This window comes from Lygodium microphyllum, chromosome 20, assembly GCF_053477565.2.
Source record: "Lygodium microphyllum isolate KBCC chromosome 20, Lygodium_microphyllum_v1.1.10, whole genome shotgun sequence".
Classification (NCBI taxonomy): Eukaryota; Viridiplantae; Streptophyta; class Polypodiopsida; order Schizaeales; family Lygodiaceae; genus Lygodium; species Lygodium microphyllum.
Genome location: NC_141154.1, coordinates 58,410,462 through 58,429,248, shown reverse-complemented (window position 1 = coordinate 58,429,248; position 18,787 = coordinate 58,410,462). Strand labels below are relative to the sequence as shown.

Sequence of the window (18,787 nt, the reverse complement as noted above, 5' to 3'; positions counted from 1 at the left end):
CATTGATTCTTCAAGGATTTAATGTTTTTCAAGCATGTATAAGCTGAATTGTTAGACTCTTGGAAGAATGAAGCTCTTGGAATAATTTGGGGTAGTCTCTAAAACTAATGGAGTGAGATTTGATTCTAAGTGAATCAATCATCTTCTTCAAGCTCAATAGAGGTATTTCATTTGCATAATCTCTGAAAATCTCTCTACATCCACTTGTTTTAAGGTTTTCCACTTGTTGATGGGAGATTCTTGATTAATTAAGCCTCTAAATTGATCAATAGATCTAAGATTAGTGATTTTCTTCATTGCTCAGAGCCTATCAATTGAATTTCAACATTCATTTTAGTCATATTTCATCATGATTACCATTCACCATGTCTTGATGCATAATCATGATTTGATTTTGTGATTCTCTCATATCCAAGAAAGAAATATTGTAAAGGGTATGTACTTGTAATCAATGAGTCATTGAATTGCAGTGGTAAGACCCTCAATCAACCTCCATTTCTTGATTCCATTTTCATCGATTAAATTTTTGCATATCATTGAAGGTTGAAAGAATTTTCCATTATGCATCTCATCCATGTTTTCTTAAATAGAATGCTCTTGCCATGTTGATATTCCCACAAGGAAAAAGGTGTATACTGGGGGAGATAGTAAGACGATAGAGAGGTGACCCTTTCCCACTATTAAAGATCCTGAAGAACATGTGCAACCAACTAACCTGGGGGGAGCTTTGCCCACCTCCCAGTGATTTGAAGCCTGTGTAGGGATCCTATCACACTTTTGTATCCCTCACCATAGGTATCACAAGTGGAATCGTTGAATATTTGAAAATTTTAATTGAAGAGAATTGATCATGGCCTCATTAATCAATTATAAGGATTATACATGTCTATTACCAGGTTGATTACTTGGTATTTTAGCCTATTTCACCCTTCATTAGTAGGAGGGTACAGGTATGCACATGCGTAACAAGGTACTTGGGCAATGATTGGGACTAATATTCAATCATTTGCAAGTGCTATAGGTTATTCCATGTTGATTACAAGTTGTGCATATGGTATTTTAGTCAAATAGTAAATTGGGACCCATTTTGGGATACTTCCTACTTGGTTACGAGCATTGCAGAGTAATTCGAAATTTTTCTAGGATCTATACAAGGTATTGCAAATCATATTAAATCTCTACATGTCATATATAGGGTACCACAATATTTGGAGACCTTAGTTTGGACCTAAGGGAGGTGAATAGACCAAAATTGTGCTTTTATAGGTTGCAAAACTATTATGTACAACAAAAAAATTATTTTTAAAATATTATGTTTTAATTTCAAAGTGAAATGTTATAGCTTATCCTAGAGAGCTATTAGTTAACTTCATTTTCCATTAATATTTCTTGATTTTGATATCGAAGCGAAAAGTTATAAACATTTTAATGGCAGGTGGTCTACTAGGACTACACTATAACAATGAGCAAAAATGGTTGGAAACAAAGGAAAGAACAAGGCTAATGATTATGTTCAACAACAAATCAAGGAAGCATATGAGGCAATACATGAGACACTTCTTAATGAGAAAGAATCCCAAGAGTGTGGCACATATAGCCACTCTTTGTAACCATGAGACTAGACATTCTATCAGACACATGGAGTTAGTCTCTAAACTAGATTGAGTGGTTGATCAAATAGTTCAATCCAACATTCAAACCAAGGAAGCTGTGGAGCAGATTACCCACTCTATGAAGGATTCCTTGCAAAAGTTTGCCTCTTCTACTAGAGATTCGTTAGACAAGCTTAGTGCTGCTCACATCTCTATGATTATGGTAGCACAATGGTAGACAAAGAGAGGAGAGACAAATAGTCCTTTCAACCATCAAATAATAACCCTCATCCATGTATTACTAAAAATAAGGGTATACCACAGACACTTATGAGATTGGGGAGACTTGTTTTAGGCCTGATGAGCTTATTTTGAGTATTCATGGATCAAACCCTCCTCCAAGAACTAGAAGTCAACCACTTATTCCTCGAGACAGGTTTCAAACCAACTATCATATGAGTACCTCTAATCTTTTAAACCCCATTGGCAATTACATGGACACGTAGCCCCAAGAAACTAATGGATAGCAAGGCTTTGTTGTTGAGAGAGAACTTTGTGATAAGATTGTGTTAACCAAATATAGTGGCCATTCATCATCACCAGTTGATTTGGAGTGTATTTCAAAGTTAGAATCCTATTTTGACATTTTCCCTAGGTTAAATGACCAAAAGATTCACTTTTTCACACTTTACCTTGAGGGATTTTCTCATACATGATATAGGTACATAAAAAGACAAAATCAGCAAGCTGATAGTTGGGATAAATTCAAAGCCAAGATGGCTCAAGTATTCATATTTCCCATTGAGAAACAGAAGCTGGCTAGAAAATGGTATTAGTTGGACCAAAGAAGTCTATCAGTTTGAGAGTATATCGATCAATTTTTGAATCTTTCGTTGTATGTAGAGAGTGCGAGCGATGATGCAAAGTTGCATAAAGACATCTATAGTCTAGAGCCTAGCTTTCCAACTGATATTATGGCCCAAGAACCCATCACACTATTCCAAGCTATTGATTAATAGAGAGGTATGCTTGTAAGTACAAGAAAGATATTCCCATGCAAGCTTCTTTTGGATAGAAAAGGGATATTGGTAAACATGGAAACTTTGGTGGCAATTATGGTGGGTCTAGTAATTCTTTTAGTAGCCCCAAAGTCCCCACATACACTACTTTTAATGCTCCAAGACAGCAAAGTGTTTCAAAGCCAACAATCGGCCATAAAGTAATGCCTAAGCAAGGTGATAATAGGCCCAGAAATAGTTTAGCAAACAACGGAAAGTTTATACTTCTGGATCTTTTTAGAGAGTGCAAAGAGTAGGATCTATGTTTTAAATGTTGTGAAAATATACGACGTAAGTGCACTTATAAGAATGCCAAATCCAAGAATTACAATATGATAGTACTTGAGAATGTGGATGAAGAGGTCATTAAAGAACCAATTGTGAGTGCACAAGCTAAATTTGAAGAGCATGATGAGGATCTTGATCCAAATCAATCTTATGATATTGCTAATGGATTTCCATTTGACCCTAGTGGGCATGTTTCCTCCACTACCCCTTGTTCTATTTCCACGGATGCTTAGACAAGTTCTAAGAGCCCTAATATACTTAGTATGAAGGGGACCATTCATGGGAATGATGTGTTTATCCTAATAAACAGTGGCAATACTACACATAGTTTTGTGAATAAGTTTGTTGTGGATAGGTTGCATTATTTTTCCACTGATTTACAATAGCCCATAAGAGTTCAAGTAGCTAATAGTGAAGAGGATATCAGTACTTGAATTTTTTCACATGTTCCCATACAGTTGGCTAAAAACTATGAAGCAAAGGTGAACCTAATTACTTTGGAAATGGGACCCATAGATGATGTACTTAGGTGTGATTGGTTGATGAACTTAGGGAAGATTGCTATAGATTTCTCATCATTATACATAAAGTTTTCCATCGTTAGGAAACCTATCCATCTATGGGAAATCCCTAGTAAATCTAATTTTTAGCTTATCACCTAAATTAACTCAAGGAGTATAAGAAGCAATCTCAAATTTTTGTTTTACACCTGAATAAAGAGATTAAGGATCAGTCCAAGAATTTAGTTGAGCATCCAGATTTTAAAGCTCTACTTGAGGAGTACATAGATTTGTTTGAAGTGCCTACTTCATTACCTCCCAAGAGAGCAATGGATCACCTATAGATTTGGATCCACATTCAAAGCAAGTCAATAAGCCACCCTATAGATTATTTGAATGTGAGCATGAAGAAGTGACCAAGCAAATCAAGGAGCTTCTAGAGATGGGGTTCATTGAGCATACTTCTTCACCGATGCTTCTCTGGTCTTGTTAGTGAAGAAAAAAGATAGATCCTTCAAGATGTGTATTGATTACAAGGATCTAAACAAGATTAGAGTGAAGAACATGTATCCGATTTCTAGAGTGGATGATTTGCTTGATAAGGTCAAGGGGACTAGGTTCTTTACAAAAATTAACTTGAGATTAGGATATCATTAAATCCATATGCAAGAGGGTGATGAAGCTAAAACAGCCCTTAGGACTAATCATGGTTTATGCCATTTCTTGGCGATGCCATTTGGGCTTACCAATGCTCCAACTACCTTTCATAGTCTGATGAATAAGATTTTACAGCCTTTCCTCTTTCAATTTATCCTTATTTTCTTCAATGACATACTGATTTATAGCAAGACATTATAGGATCATTTGTTACATATAAGGAAGGTTTTTTATGTATTAAGGCATCAGAGACTCTTAGGAGAAGAAGTGTTCTTTATGCAGATAGAGGTGGAGTACTTAGGCCATATTGTTAGTGAGAAAGGGATATAAGCTAATCCTAAGAGAAGGTATAGTGTGTCAGATATTAGCCAGCACCTACCACCACTACTTCACTTAGAGGATATCTTGGTCTATCGTCGTTCTATCCATGTTCCCATCAAGAATTATATGGCTAGAAGCAACTTTGAATGCTAACAAGTTGAAGAAGAAAGCTGTCTTTGGATGAACTTGTAAATTTCAGCTTCAATCACTTAAATGAGCTTCTTACTTTTGCTCATATTTTGGTATGCTCAAATTTCTCTAGAGATTTTACCATACAATGTGATGTTGGTTGTCATGGCATAGGGACTGTATTACTACAAGAGCATGATTACCTTGAAAGTCACAAGCTTACGGATAAGGAGATGGCTATGAATGTCTATGACTAAGAAATGTTGGCTATTCTTCATGCAATAAAGAAGTGACAATTATTTGTATGGTAGCCAATTTAGAGTTTAGAGTGATTACATGATCCTAAAGTACTTCCTTACTCATTCAAATCTCATTCCTAAGTAGCGGCAGTGGATAGCTATCTTGCAAAATTATGATTTTGGCATCACTAATACAAGGGACAAGGACAATGTGATAGTTTATTCTCTTTCCAAGATGTGGGCATGTAAGGTTTTAGCTATGACTGAGCTACATGGTGATTGGATTGAGGAGTTACCCAAGGCCTATCTTTTGAATGATAAGCTTGGCCATGTATTTCAAAAATTATAGCAAAGTTTCATGGAGGAAAACTCACATTATCAGCTTTAAAAAAGATTAATCTGGCTTCGTGGCAGGATTATTATTCCCTCTACTTCTTCTTTTAGGCTAAAAATTATAGAGGAGTTACATTCTTCGCTTATAGTTGGATATTTTGGAGTGTTGACCTATGATAAAATTAACAAAAGATTTTACTAGAAAGGATCATGGAGGGATGTAAAGGATTATGTCATGAAGTATATGCCTTGTTAGCAACATAAGGACAGCACCCATAAGCTAGGTGGCTTGTTACCACCATTACCTATCCCTAAAGGCAAATGGACGCATATTACCATGGACTTTATTATTGGCTTACCTACTACCAAAAAGGGATGAAATAGCATCTATGTAGTAGTGGATAGACTCACCAAGGTAGCCCATTTTATTCCCACTAAGACACAATTTATTGCCTCATAGGTGGCTAGTCAGTTCAAGGAGTAAATATTTAGATTACATATATTACCGCAGGTGATAATGCATAATAGGGATACCATGTTCATGAGCAACTTTTGGCAATCGGTATTTAGCTCCATGGGTATTGCTCCTTCTATAGCCTATCAACTGATGGCTAGATAGAAAGGGTAAATAAGTGGTTGGGAACTTACCTTTGCCACTTTTAGCATGATGTACAGCATGTGTGGGATTCATGGTTGCATTTGGCTAAGTTTGTTTATAATAACTCCACTCATGCTAGTATTGGACTTTCACTATGTATGGTTACAAGATGCCCTTACTCACAGTTATTTTCAGTGGAGAAGATCAATCCTTGTGGAAAAGAAGAATTGGAAAGAATGCAAACCCTTCTTTAGCAGTGTAAAGTGAACCCAAGATCAAATGAAAACGTATGTTGATGAGAAGAGACAACCTTTAGTTGCAAAAAGGAGAGTTAATTTTGCTGAAATTACCTAAGTCTCATTACTTTACTTTGAAGGATGGATCCAATAAAAAACTTTCTCATAGGTTTTATGGACCCTACAGGATCTTAAAGTGTATTGGAGACTTGGTATATAGATAGGAACTGCCCTCTTGCACTAAGATTCATAATTTGTTTCATTTCAACTATCTCAAACCCTTTTATGTTACTCAAGTGGAAATTGTTGATGAGTTGCCTCCTATGGATAAAGAAGGTCAACAGAGTGGAGCGAGTTATGGTGCAGATAGGGCCTAGACAGCACTTTGTTTTACAGTAGTTTTTATTCTACCTAATGTTTAGAAATATGCTACCTACATAGGGTCAAAATCTTCTTCAATAGCTACATTTTGACATGTGGCACACTTCATTTGGATACTTCTATCAAAAGATATGGCAACTTTTGTTTAATAGGGCTTGTTCTTATAGCAAGCTATTTATTCATTATAGAGTTTGTTTCTTGAATGTCTAAAGGCTCAATTATCTTTTTGAGGACATCCAGACTATGTATATGGTAGAGGCATACTCTATTTCCTCCATCCTTCTCAACCATTGTAAGTTTGTTTTTGTGGGCAAAAACCTTTGGGAAGGATGGATTGTAAGAAGCTAGGAAGACATATGTTAACTGTCTCTTAACTCACCTTCTTGTTCACAACTTTCATGGCTTCTCTTTCTTCTTTCCTATCTTTCTGGCATTTCTCTCTCCTTGTCACTCATTCTCTCTCCTCTTTTCTCTCTCTTCTACTCTCGTTTATCACCTCTCATCCCTCTTCCTAACAATCACGAAATTGAAAGCAAGGAAAATGACTCAAAATTTTCCTTATCAAGAACAAGTCCTTTGGTTGGAATTGCCTCGTGAGGATACATTTGTAGGCCCCTTTTCATCTTTTTGCTAATGTTCGATACAAGTTTGGCCAAATTAATAGAGTCAAATATTACATTAGACTACATATGGCAGTGTTCCATTGGCCTATTCACTAGTCTCGCCATATTTCCCTCAAAATTTTTCCTAATTCTCATAATATGGATGAATCTTTCTCTTAGGGCCCTTTAGACTTCAAAGCTAATATGCACTCAACTTCATACTTGTGATTTATTGCATTATTACGTGAGTTTATTTTTCACAAAAAGGGTGTTATTGTTATTCAGCAAGATGAATGACATTAGAAATGTGGTAGCAATATTTACACATATACTTTCCATGTGGCTCCTCCTATAGAACTCACTTTGTGTCTTAGTCTTCAAATCTATGTGACCTACTTAATGCATCCTTATATCAACAAGATGTTAGATATCGTATTTGATTTTTGCATAGCCAAATGTACTGTTTGTAGTGTCATATATTAGAAATTTATGCATAACTCTACTTTGGAACATTGGCAATCTCGAAACCAAAACATTCACTACTTTATCAACCACAAAGGATTACGCTTTATCCTATCCATGTGGTGTTGAGCCACACTAGTATTTTGTGATATCACTATCTACACAGTTAGATTTAAAGTGTGAGGAATCCACAAAGCACATTCAGGTACATTATCAATATGCACAAGAGTGACTCTTACCAAGCATTAATGCGATCTATGTACCTATACAAGATAATGTGATAGATTTGTTCACATAGTCTCTCTCTCATGAGATGTTTGAAGCATTGCACAAAGCTTCTCTCTCATAAGACATTTGAAGCTATGCACAAAGCTTTAAAACATGTTTCCCTTCTTATATTGACCTATCATATCCCTATACTTATTCATAGATATTAGTAGCATATAGTAGACTAGTAATGTGTGAACATATGATTGCCTAAATTTTCCCTCCTTAAGAGTTGTTTTCCTCAAGCTTGTACACACCATACTCTTTAGTCATTTCAGAGTTAGGTGCTAATCGTTTGTTGTTCTTCTTCTTCTATTCCAACATCTCTGATATTAAAATTTTGGACTTTGTATTATGTCCCCCACCCCCCAAAAAAAGAATGAATGAAAAAAGTTAGTGCCCCCTTACAATTGTCTGACATATTCAAGAATATTTTAAGATTGGGAATTTGGGATAAGTATTTATAAATGTTACAATTTTATGTATGATAATGCAAATTGTACCCCTATTAGAGAAGCACCTTGTAAAGATGCATGTAGAAGAACACTCCATTTTCCACAAACTGTTTTGGCCAATTGGACTTCTTATTGTTTGATGGCTTTGTTTGAGGCCATAATTACTTCTTTCTCAAGATTAGAAAATCCATTTTTTAATCTTTAAAAGAAGCCTTCTGCCACATTTCTATGGAGTTGCTAGATTATTCACGAGATAACATGATAATGGTCTGAAATTGGAACTATTAGCTCATTGGGACACACATAGCTCATTTCATATCAATGCATTAAGACCCCTTATATGTACATAGAGCCTTGATAATTATCAAGCTAGACTAATATTAGTGCTATAGATAATTCAAATTCTAATGAACTTGTGTTAGTTATTATGGGTGTAGTGGTGGATCTATCAAACATCTTTTGAAGTATCATTTCAAATTTCTAATTACCATGGTCTTTAATACTCAATAATAGCATTGTTGTTAGCTATAGTATATATTGCATAGGATTAACTAGGTGAGTAATTAAATGAGATGATGCTAATAAGGGTACACGTCTTGAATTATGTGTCCAAGACTCCTTGGGTACAACTGTCTTGAATTGGCATCCAAACAAATCTACCCACAATTGTGATGCCCATTAGTTTTATATAAATAGATTTCAAATATTCATGTTGTTAGAATCCTATACCATGATTTCTTAGAACCATGTACCATGTTTATTATGATATTAAGATGTTTTGAAAATTTTTCATGGTGCGTTCTATCACATGAGAGTTACTTCCAAAGGTGAAAAGGAGTTACTCCCAAAGATAAAGGATACGGGTGTTAAGATTTTGGTGCTTACACATACTCAAACCAATTGATATGAGAGAGTACAATTGATGTGGGGAGATATTATTGTCAATTTCATCATTGGATCACAACATTTCGATCCATTCTAAATTCCGAGTGTAAGATCAATAAATATGGCTCTCTGCTCTCTTTTCTCCATGTTTATGTGTCATTTGCATTTGTCCCTCTAGCATTATGGTCATGTCAAAACAAGTGAATTTTTTTCCCAAATATCTCTCACAAACATTGATCATGATTTGGCAATAAGGTCCTCAACTTTAGAGTTACTTTCTCATATGTTGTTATATACTTTAGAATAGATGTGTATAGATACCCATACTCTTCATCTACAAAAATAACCGTTTTAGGTTATGAAAACTTCAAATTTTGTGCCAAGTTTTCAATATTAGGCGATCATTATGATTTTAGGCACTTAAAAATGTCCCTACTTTTCACGTGATTTATTTAGGGACCTACTTTTTTAGCCTAAAAAGTAAAAATTCACCTTAAAGAAAAACATAAGACTCTAAACATTATCAATATCCAAATATGACTCACTTCAACTATAGGAACTTGGAGAACAACAAACAAGGCAACAAAGATGAATGCAAGAGTGAGACCTTCATTCCATCCATTTATATAGCTAGTTCAAATCAAGTGAGCTTCAAACATTATTGCTATTGAATGATTTAAAGTCACATTCGATTGTGTTGAGCTAGTATAAGAGTTCCCCTAGCAACTAAGCTAGCATGGTTGCACCACCACACGAGAAGAAACCTAGTAGTATGCATGAACAATGGTGAAGGGGTTACCACCTATCATGCTTCTTATTCTCAATCATTAACACACAAAATGCATGCTTGATTTTGACTTCATAGAAGCTTATTGCAGCGAGATTTATCCCCATTGATTCTTTGATGAGACAAGGACTATAGTTTGGCCAATCACATTATGGAATTTCGCCTACATTTGTGTGTGCGCGCGCACGTGCGCTCGCGTGCGCAAGCACTTATTTCTATTGACAATTAATGGCCAAATATATGATGCCCATATTGCAAAATGCAAAACTGCTTCTTGGGTAATGAGATTAACAATGGACAAAGAATCAAACTAAGTAGATAAGAGGTTTTCAATTGCTTGCAAGCTTCTCATTTTGCAATCATGTGGAATTTATAGCACTCTAGCGAGGGATCAAAAAGCTTTGACGACTACTCTTTGAACTTGAAAATTGGCATCCCCAATAACCTGTGGTTTCTTAATTTGTACTTGTAATAGATATTGTGCAATTCATCTAATATCATGAAAACATACATGTGTAATTGCTGAGCCCATTCGTCTGATCATAAATTCACGTGATATGTTGGAAATGATTCATGCTGAGTACTATTTTCATATAGATGTTGAATAAAAAGCTCAAATAAAACCTGCACTGCAAACCACCAATCTCATACACCAGCTATCATGGTAAGCACTGTTTTCATATAGATGTTGAATAATAAGCTCAAATAAGACCTGCACTGCAAACCACCAATCCTACACACCAGCTACATCTACAATTGGATGCATTTGAGTCAGAGCCGAGGTATGAACAACTCATTAAAAGCTTAAGTGTAAAGCTCAAGGACATTTTACTTTACATCAGTGATGAAAGTTTACAAAGCTTCTTGTAGGCATTATACAAGTAAGCTGAAGTAAAACATGAGAGCTAAATCAATAGCTGATGAGGCCACGGGTCAAGAGTGAGAAAATCACCATGATTCCTGTACTCACACAAGAGAATCCTAAACTTATGTCACATGATCCCAACTGCTGCCGATACGATCTCTCCTCAAGCTGACTTCAAAGCATCACTAGAATAGCAGACAATATAAAGAGATCAATAATATTAAAGCACCACAAGCATCACCATGATTGACTTGAACTCTACAAGCCAAATAGGCAAAAAAGATCCATGATCCATGTCTTTCAATACCCCACCAACATAACCCGTGACAGAGACTTGCAGTCACGTTGAAACAAGGATAATGCTGCCTCAGCCAACACTTCCTTCCAACTTCAAGCTCATTAACTGGTTAACTTCTGCAGCAAACTCAAGAGGCAATTCATTGAACACCTCACGACAGAAACCACCTATTATTGCTGCCACAGCTCTCTCCTCCTCTATACCCCGCTGTTGGAAGTAAAAAAGTTGGTCTTCACTGATCTTTGATGTGCTTGCTTCATGTTCAACCCGAGCACTGGGCTCCTTCACCTGCATACAAGAGATTTCCATAGATCAGTCACACAGGTATGAGAAGGTTAATTACATGAGAGAGAGAGAGAGAGAGAGAGAGAGAGAATTGTATTTACATCTCTAAAGAGGTCAAAGTGGCCAACAGCAAATACAATGACATGAAACTTCACCTAAGTTACAAGCTGAAGGGCTGAAACTGATATAAGCATGCTAGACTACTCTGGATCTACAATCATGATAACTAGTAACCGGATACATATACATCTCTCTCACCACACAAGGCATCCGTGCACGTACACACACATGGGCGCACACATGCATGCACAATCATGTTAACATCCACAAAGGGCCAGCCTATGAGATAAAATAGATAGGGGACCTATAAAATTTCCAAGAGAGTAAAGAACATAGAACTAAAAAGAAAGATCTAGTGCTACAAAGAAAACAAAGATACTGCAAGGCAACATTTTCACAAATATCAAACGATTGTACACACATGAGCACCAAAAAGATATCCAATAATATTTCATACTACCTCAATAAACTGAATCATAATGAACCCTAACCTAGAAACAAACTAGAACTTGAGCATTGCATTGCCAAATCATAGAACAGCCAAAGTAGCTTGCACAAAAAAAGCAGTGCCATGCACTTGGTTGAAACTTCAATGCTATAAACTCAGCATACCTAGGATTGCATGATTGTCATTGATACCTTCACTCCATAGTAACATGGGATAGCCGTTTTCTAGCTTCCCATCCCAATCCTAGCCCGTTGCCCCAAGCCTGTCCCCATGTCAGGTCCTCCTCTCATAGTGACAACAGATGGCGAGTCCTAACCCCATCCCTGTTCCCATCCCCATCTCCAAAGCCCGTCCCATGTTACTATGCTTCAATCACTCCGCCAAATTTTTATACATGCACAAAAGTATTTCAGCAGACATGCAGACCCAACATCCCCGTGTGGGGATGGATCTGCAGAGTCTAGAGTCCAAGAGTGAAACTCACATGAGATGTCACACAAATGAATGACAGGTCTTTTTTGGAGTCCTCAGCCGCCCTAGCATCAAAGTTAATGTGTTCACACTACAAGGCCATCTCTTGGTTGTAACTCCTACACCAAGTCAATGAGGGATATTAGGAAGTATGTCCGGGTCCACTCATTTTTGTCACTTTCAGTCATTTAGTCCTTTGTCCTTATTTTTGGGCCCCGTCCATCTTTATAGGCCAGGATGCTGTCCTAGATGTTTTGGTCACTGTCCTAGAGGATTTTAGGTAAGTCTTACCCAATTATAGGCCTCCCTTGTCAATTGAGTGGCATGACTTCAGTCATTGACTTCTTCAGTCCTCCCGCCTTCTCTCTCCATGCCCTCATTGCAGCTACACCCTGTAGCACGTGCACAGGCCAAGCTTTGTATCAGCTTCCTTTCATCATTCAGCTCAGTCTCTCTTGCCTCAAGTGCTCCTCTTCTTTCTCACGTGCATCCTCTTTGCTGCCTCTCTCTAATACTACAATTGGGAGCTTACTGCACAGACTCATTGCCAGCCTTCTCTCATCGCCATAGCTGTGTTTTGATCTGCACCCCCTGCTCCAGCCCTTCGTGTTACCAGCCTGTTACCAACTGTCCTCAGCATCACCTTCTTCCCCTGCCCTGTGTTCTCAGTTTTCTGCTGAGCATGAGTGCTGGATGCCACCTCTTTGGGCTCCTTCCTGCTGTACAGGTCTGTTCAGACCTGTATTTCCTGCACTACTGACCAGTAGACATCCCCCAGAGGCTGGAAGACCTGTGTTTTGCTGCTCAACTGCCTGGTGGACATCCCCTGAAGGCCGGAGTACTATGTTTCCTGGTTACCAGGGTGCGGTTGCAGCATTTCTGTCCAAAAGAGTGCTAAGTGCTGCATTACTGACTGGAGGAGTGGTGGTTGCTGCATTTCTTGCCTGGACAGCAGCTAAAGGCCAAAAGCCTCAAAGTGGACTTCCATCCAGCAACCTCAAGCTCTTGTCTTTTGTGGGCAGCCACCTTCCCTCTGCCAAGTGCCTCATCTTTGTGCAACTTTGGAAGGTAAATCTTCAAAGTTTTCTCAGCGTGGATATCTTTGATGCATCTTCTTCTTCCTCTACTCCCTCCTCTCAGCCTACTATGATGGCCACAAGGTCTCAATCTCAATGGTGCGTGTCCCATTCTTCCCAACCTTCCCAAGGCTCAGAAGTTGGATGGTTCCAACTATTCCTTATGGAAGGTTAAAGCCCATCACATTCACAAGACATTCATCTCCCAGCCTATTCCCCACCCAAGACCTGCACTCAGTTGTGGAAATTCACAGGATTGGGCTAATTTGTGGGACAAGATCAACATTAGAGCCTAAACATTCTTTTGCCTTGATTGCATTGACATCGCGTTGGTTTTCGTGTGAAGGATATTCCTATTGTAACACAAGTGTGGACTAAACTCAAGAAGCTCTATGAGGTTGGCACTCTCTCATTAGCTCACACTAAAAATACCGCTTCAATAGATGTCACCATCCAAGTCTCCTACCACGAGGGATCACATCAAAAAGATGAAGTGGATTCAATATGAATTAGCTTCCTATGGACAGGTGGAGGATTTTAGGGATTTGGCAATCATGCTGCTTTTTACCCATCTTCCCTCCCCCAAGCATGAAGTCTTTTATAGCAATTTGCTTACCTCATGCCTCATGGGCTCACGAGGCTTAAGACTTTTGGGAGTTGGTTCCATTAGTGCTTGAGCAAAAGGCTCAGCACTCAGAGACCTGTACTGGATTAGGAGCAATCATCAAGGCCATAACTACAACTTACAGTGAGGAAAGGAAGCAAAAAGGGAAGGGTAAGAAAGAAAGGGCAAGAGAAAGGAAGAGAAGGAAGATCTTCCAAGAGGTGACCCTTTTGTGAAAAAGGGTACTCATACAAAGGGTCAATGTTGGCAGAAGCATACCCACTTGCGTCCTTCTAAGGATGCTAAGGCATCCAACACTGCTGCAAAGGACTCTACCTCTACAGCACTAGCTACAAAATCCATGTTTGTTACCTTTTGTGGCTAAGAGGAGGAGATGGCTTTGGCATCTTCAAAGCCGAAGCCGTGGTTGGTGGATAGTGGAGCCACTAGCCATACAACTCCACACAAAAAGTGGCTACATGATGTTCAAGATAGAGGAAGTTTGGTCCCCATTAATGACAAGTCTACAATACCAGCTCTTAGTGTTGGCACCATAACTCTATTGCCAAACTAAGTCAAAGAAATGTCTCCCAAGATTTCTCAGTTTTGTAAACAAACTAGTATGTAGGTGACTAAAGGGGGGATTGACCTTTGCAACAACTAGTCTCTCTCCCGAGCATCTTGATGGCAACCTTGGCAAAGCATAGTGCCATGATTATTTTGCAAACTATGAGCAATGTGCATTATCTAGACATACCAACCACAATCAGCCTCTTTCATACATGTTAAAAAAGCTAGCTGCAAGGTTCATTTTTTCTGACCTTCCCAACTGCCTCCACCTATCCTGTCTCAAAGATCGCATGGTTGAGCTCCTTCCTAGTTGAGGTTTCCAGCCAAGTTCTTGATTGAATAGCTTGCAACACAATTATCAAGCTAAAGAGAGCATCCACAAGGACTCAAGGATGAAACAAGGATGGTTTCACATGGCCTCTTGAATTGATAATTGTTATCCTACTTTTTTTTGTCCCTATTTTTGTAGAATAGGAACAAGGACGTCCTCATCAAGGTGATAATGTTTGGATTGATTAACAAGTGCTCATCCTCTAGGGGCTAACCATGATGCCACGAACTGGATTTAGCTCATTTACAAAGTGTGTTTAAGTACAAATCAAGTTCAAATCATACATGGATAGCTATCATCAACCCAATGTCAGCTACACTGAAAATGTGATCTGCCTCAACTCTCACTAGACATAAGCTAGAATGGGTTGTACACCATTCTTATGTGCTTCACTTGGCACATGGACTGCATAACATTTTCCCAATGTAAAGAGAGAAACTTCTCTATAGCTTTTGCATTTTGAACTACCAAAGCACAAACCATTGTAAAGCCAAAGTTTCCCTGTGTACATAATCAAAGCTACAAAATCCTCTTTTGAACAGACTCCATAATTGTAATCCACTTATATGCACGTTTCTGACTTAACAACTCTGTAGTTGGCCTAATGAAAGGAAGTCCAACTAGCAACATGTAAGTGCATGAAGGGGTGTTGAAGAAAAAATGAGGGTAGAGGTGTGTCCATAATACAAGGAAAAAACAAGACATAAGATAGGAATGATGGTGATTGGAGGAGAAATCTACTGTGCAAAGGACGTCCATAACTGTAGACCTGAAGAAAATAAAATTTTCAGCTGATGCAAAAGTATCTTTAACAGACTCTTCCTTTTTTTTCTTCTTTTAAATGGCATTCAACTGCACTTGATTGTCCTTACTTGGATATATGGATAAGTGTTGGCTGCTGCCTGATCTCCAATCAGCATGGAGTCACATTGTGAGAAGTTTCTGGCATTTCGAGCTGATGGTTGAATCTGTACAAGCCCTCTGTAACAGTTTCTGGATTTGCCAGCTGATATGCCCTTGGAAACAATTCTGCTTCGTGAATTCTTGCCTACATGAATCATCTTGGTACCAGTGTCAGCCTGTTGATGATTATTGGTCAGTGCTACTGAGTAGAATTCACCAATAGTATCATCACCTCTCAAGACAACACTAGGATATTTCCAAGTTATTGCTGACCCAGTCTCCACCTGTGTCCATGATATTTTTGAGTTTTTCCCATCACACAGACCCCGCTTAGTAACAAAATTGTATATCCCACCTCTTCCTTCTTCATCTCCTGCATACCAGTTCTGCACTGTTGAATACTTAATTTCTGCTCCCTCTGCACAGAAGAGCTCAACCACAGCCGCATGCAGCTGGTTTTTATCATAAGATGGGGCCGTACAACCTTCTAGGTAGCTGACAAAACTTCTCTCATCTGCGACTATCAGGGTCCTCTCAAACTGTCCTGTCTCCATAGCATTAATTCTGAAGTAGGTCGATATCTCCATGGGGGATACTGTATCCTTTGGGACATAGCAGAAGGACCCATCACTGAAGACAGCAGAGTTAAGAGCAGCATAGTAGTTATCACCAGGAGGAACTACTTTGCCAAGGTACTTCTTCACTAGCTCTGGGTATTCTCTAACTGCTTCTGAAATGGAACAGAAAATGACACCAGCTGCTTGGAGTGTTTTCCTGTGTGTGGTTGCAATAGATACACTGTCAAACACTGCATCCACAGCAACATTTGCCAATCTTTTCTGCTCAGTCAATGGAATCCCAAGCTTTTGAAAAGTTTCTAGCAGCTCAGGATCAACCTCATCCAGGCTCTGCTTTACCTCTTTCTGCTTAGGCTCCGAGTAATAACAAATGTCTTGAAAGTCAATCACAGGGTAGTCATTATCTGACCATTTTGGCTCCTTCATTTTCAGCCATTGCTTGTATGCATTGAGCCGGAACTCCAGCATCCATTCAGGCTCCTTTTTCTTTGCAGAGATAAGGCGGATGGTGTTCTCGGAAAGCCCCTTTGGTATTGAGACTGACTCTATGTTAGAGACAAAGCCCCATTTGTAATCTCTTTTCAAAAACTGTTCGATGGCATCACCAGATGTGCTTTTGGAGGGAGATCTCTCTAAGACGGCAGATTCCTGGCCACCATCAATGGAGGGGGACTGTGCATATGTGGCAAGCCTGCAAGAGGAGGTGTTTCTCCTCGGTTTCCCCACAGGCCCAGGTGGGAAAAGGTCATGACCCAGGAAGGAAGCCTGGCTAAACCCTAATTTCTGGCAATCTGTTCTCTTTGGGAATTCCAATATGCCGTTGTCTGATGTTGCAGTACCGCTTGGTGATGGCAAGATACCAGTTCCAAGAAGTCCGCTCATGGTGCAAGCCCGGGAAAACCTAGCTCTCTGAAAGGACTTGCGCGCGGCAACGGAAACCCTAAGGAAACAGGAAGATCACGCAGGCCGAAAACAGAAACAAATGTGCAAAGATTATGCTCTCCAATTCTTTCAACTGAATACACGAAGCTTACCAGTTTTCACTCCTGGCGCACAAGAGAAACAAATGACCGGGATTGTGCTATCCGATTCTTCCAAATTTCCACTTCTGTAATACCGATTACTGCCAAGCTGAAGCTTTAATGGCGAACTGTTTCAGCAATCTTTGGCATAAGCGATGATGCTCTGGCGCAAAACAGGGAACCGAGATGTCACAGAGGACGCCGGAATCTGGAATTCCTTCTCAGACACCACCCCAGACACGTGCAGGAATGGATATGAAGACAGGTTGTAGAGGGGGAGAGAGAAATCGCCCGAGGATTACACTCTAAGGACCAGGAACGGACACCTGGCCGATAGAATTGCTTTTAACAAAATCTCTGATTGATTGATTGATTGACTCAGATTGAGCCCTTCTGAAGTTTGAAATGCCAGTTCCTATTAGGGCTTCAGGCCTTGTGTCTCACGCGAGACACCGAGTCCGATTCCCGGGGACAAACAAGTAAATTTCTTGCTCTTTTCAAAGTGCCCCAGAGAAACTGAGGTCTAATGTATAGCGAACTGCAAAAATTTCGAAAGTACCTTCAAAATTTTTAAAAATCAAAAAATATGTACCATAAAAATGGCAAATACGTGTAATTTGATTCAAAAAAAAATTCCTCCAAATTTTTGAGTTAAGGTTTTTTGCATCTACTACTAAAAATGTTGTAGAATTTTATAAAATGTGGTTGCTTATGCTAGAGAGATATAGTAATAAATATGTCACAATCTGCTAACAAATAGCATCATTTATAAGCTCTTCCCTTTTGTCAAAATGCCATCAATATCATTAATCGCATCACCGTGAAACACACCAACTTGTTCAACCGGTCCACCAATCGTAGGAGCAATCAACACAAGGTTTAAATTCACCCTATCACTCGTGTCAAACCGACAGCACTCCTCGTGCCAATTCGCAAGCTTTCTAAACATGTGAATTGGTCCTCCATAATAGCTAACATTTTTTTAAATTGCAACATCTAAATAGGAAACTTCCATTAACCCATGTTTGCTCTTTGTTATTCATAGGTTCCCGTTTCAATGCTTCTTCTCTATAACAAAACCAACTCTGCCCATTAATTTTTTTTACCGATATATGCTTGATCTATTATATGCCATGCTTCCAAGAATATTAGATTCTCCTCTGTCAACACCCATGTGGAATTGGAAGAGCTTGAAGGTGAACCAACCATGATAAATATTGCCACAATTACTGATTCAATAACACCAAAGAAAATCTTCTTTGAAGGTACACATTTATTAGTAGCATCCATCCTCGACCCTACTATAATTGTGTATTTTTTGAAACTCTTTTTTAGTCGAGCAACATAAAGGACCGACCATCCAAACTGTCTTGCTTGACAATTGCCACTCATCCCAATATACATCAAGTATCCCCTGTCTATTGCATTGTAGCTGTGAGACCGACTAGCTTTGTGAACTCTAACACAATTATTCCAGTGTCAACCA

General features: G+C 38.7%; 1 protein-coding gene across 2 annotated transcripts; it reads right to left on the bottom strand.

The window, feature by feature from the left end:
* Positions 1–10,575: 10,575 nt before the first annotated feature.
* Positions 10,576–17,645, bottom strand: ABCI8 (ATP binding cassette protein 1). Of its 2 annotated transcripts, none has more exons than XM_087701412.1 (3): positions 17,314–17,645; positions 15,671–17,188; positions 10,576–11,241 (listed from the first exon to the last, which is right to left on the bottom strand). In XM_087701412.1, exons 2-3 carry the CDS (start codon positions 17,159–17,161, stop codon positions 11,023–11,025), a joined length of 1,710 nt encoding a protein of 569 aa, XP_087557538.1. In that variant the 5' UTR covers positions 17,162–17,188; positions 17,314–17,645; the 3' UTR covers positions 10,576–11,022. The 2 variants fall into 2 exon arrangements, with proteins under 2 accessions (XP_087557538.1, XP_087557537.1); XM_087701411.1 differs by having other exon boundaries at positions 15,671–17,219; positions 17,314–17,644.
* Positions 17,646–18,787: the final 1,142 nt, after the last annotated feature.

Excerpts from the sequence above, each read along its gene's own strand:
- ABCI8 (XM_087701412.1), bottom strand. The coding sequence starts at position 17,161 with ATGAGCGGACTTCTTGGAACTGGTATCTTGCCATCACCAAGCGGTACT. Across the intron at positions 11,242-15,670 it reads ACACTTATCCATATATCCAA|GTGAAGGAGCCCAGTGCTCG; the intron begins GTAAGGACAATC and ends TCTTGTATGCAG.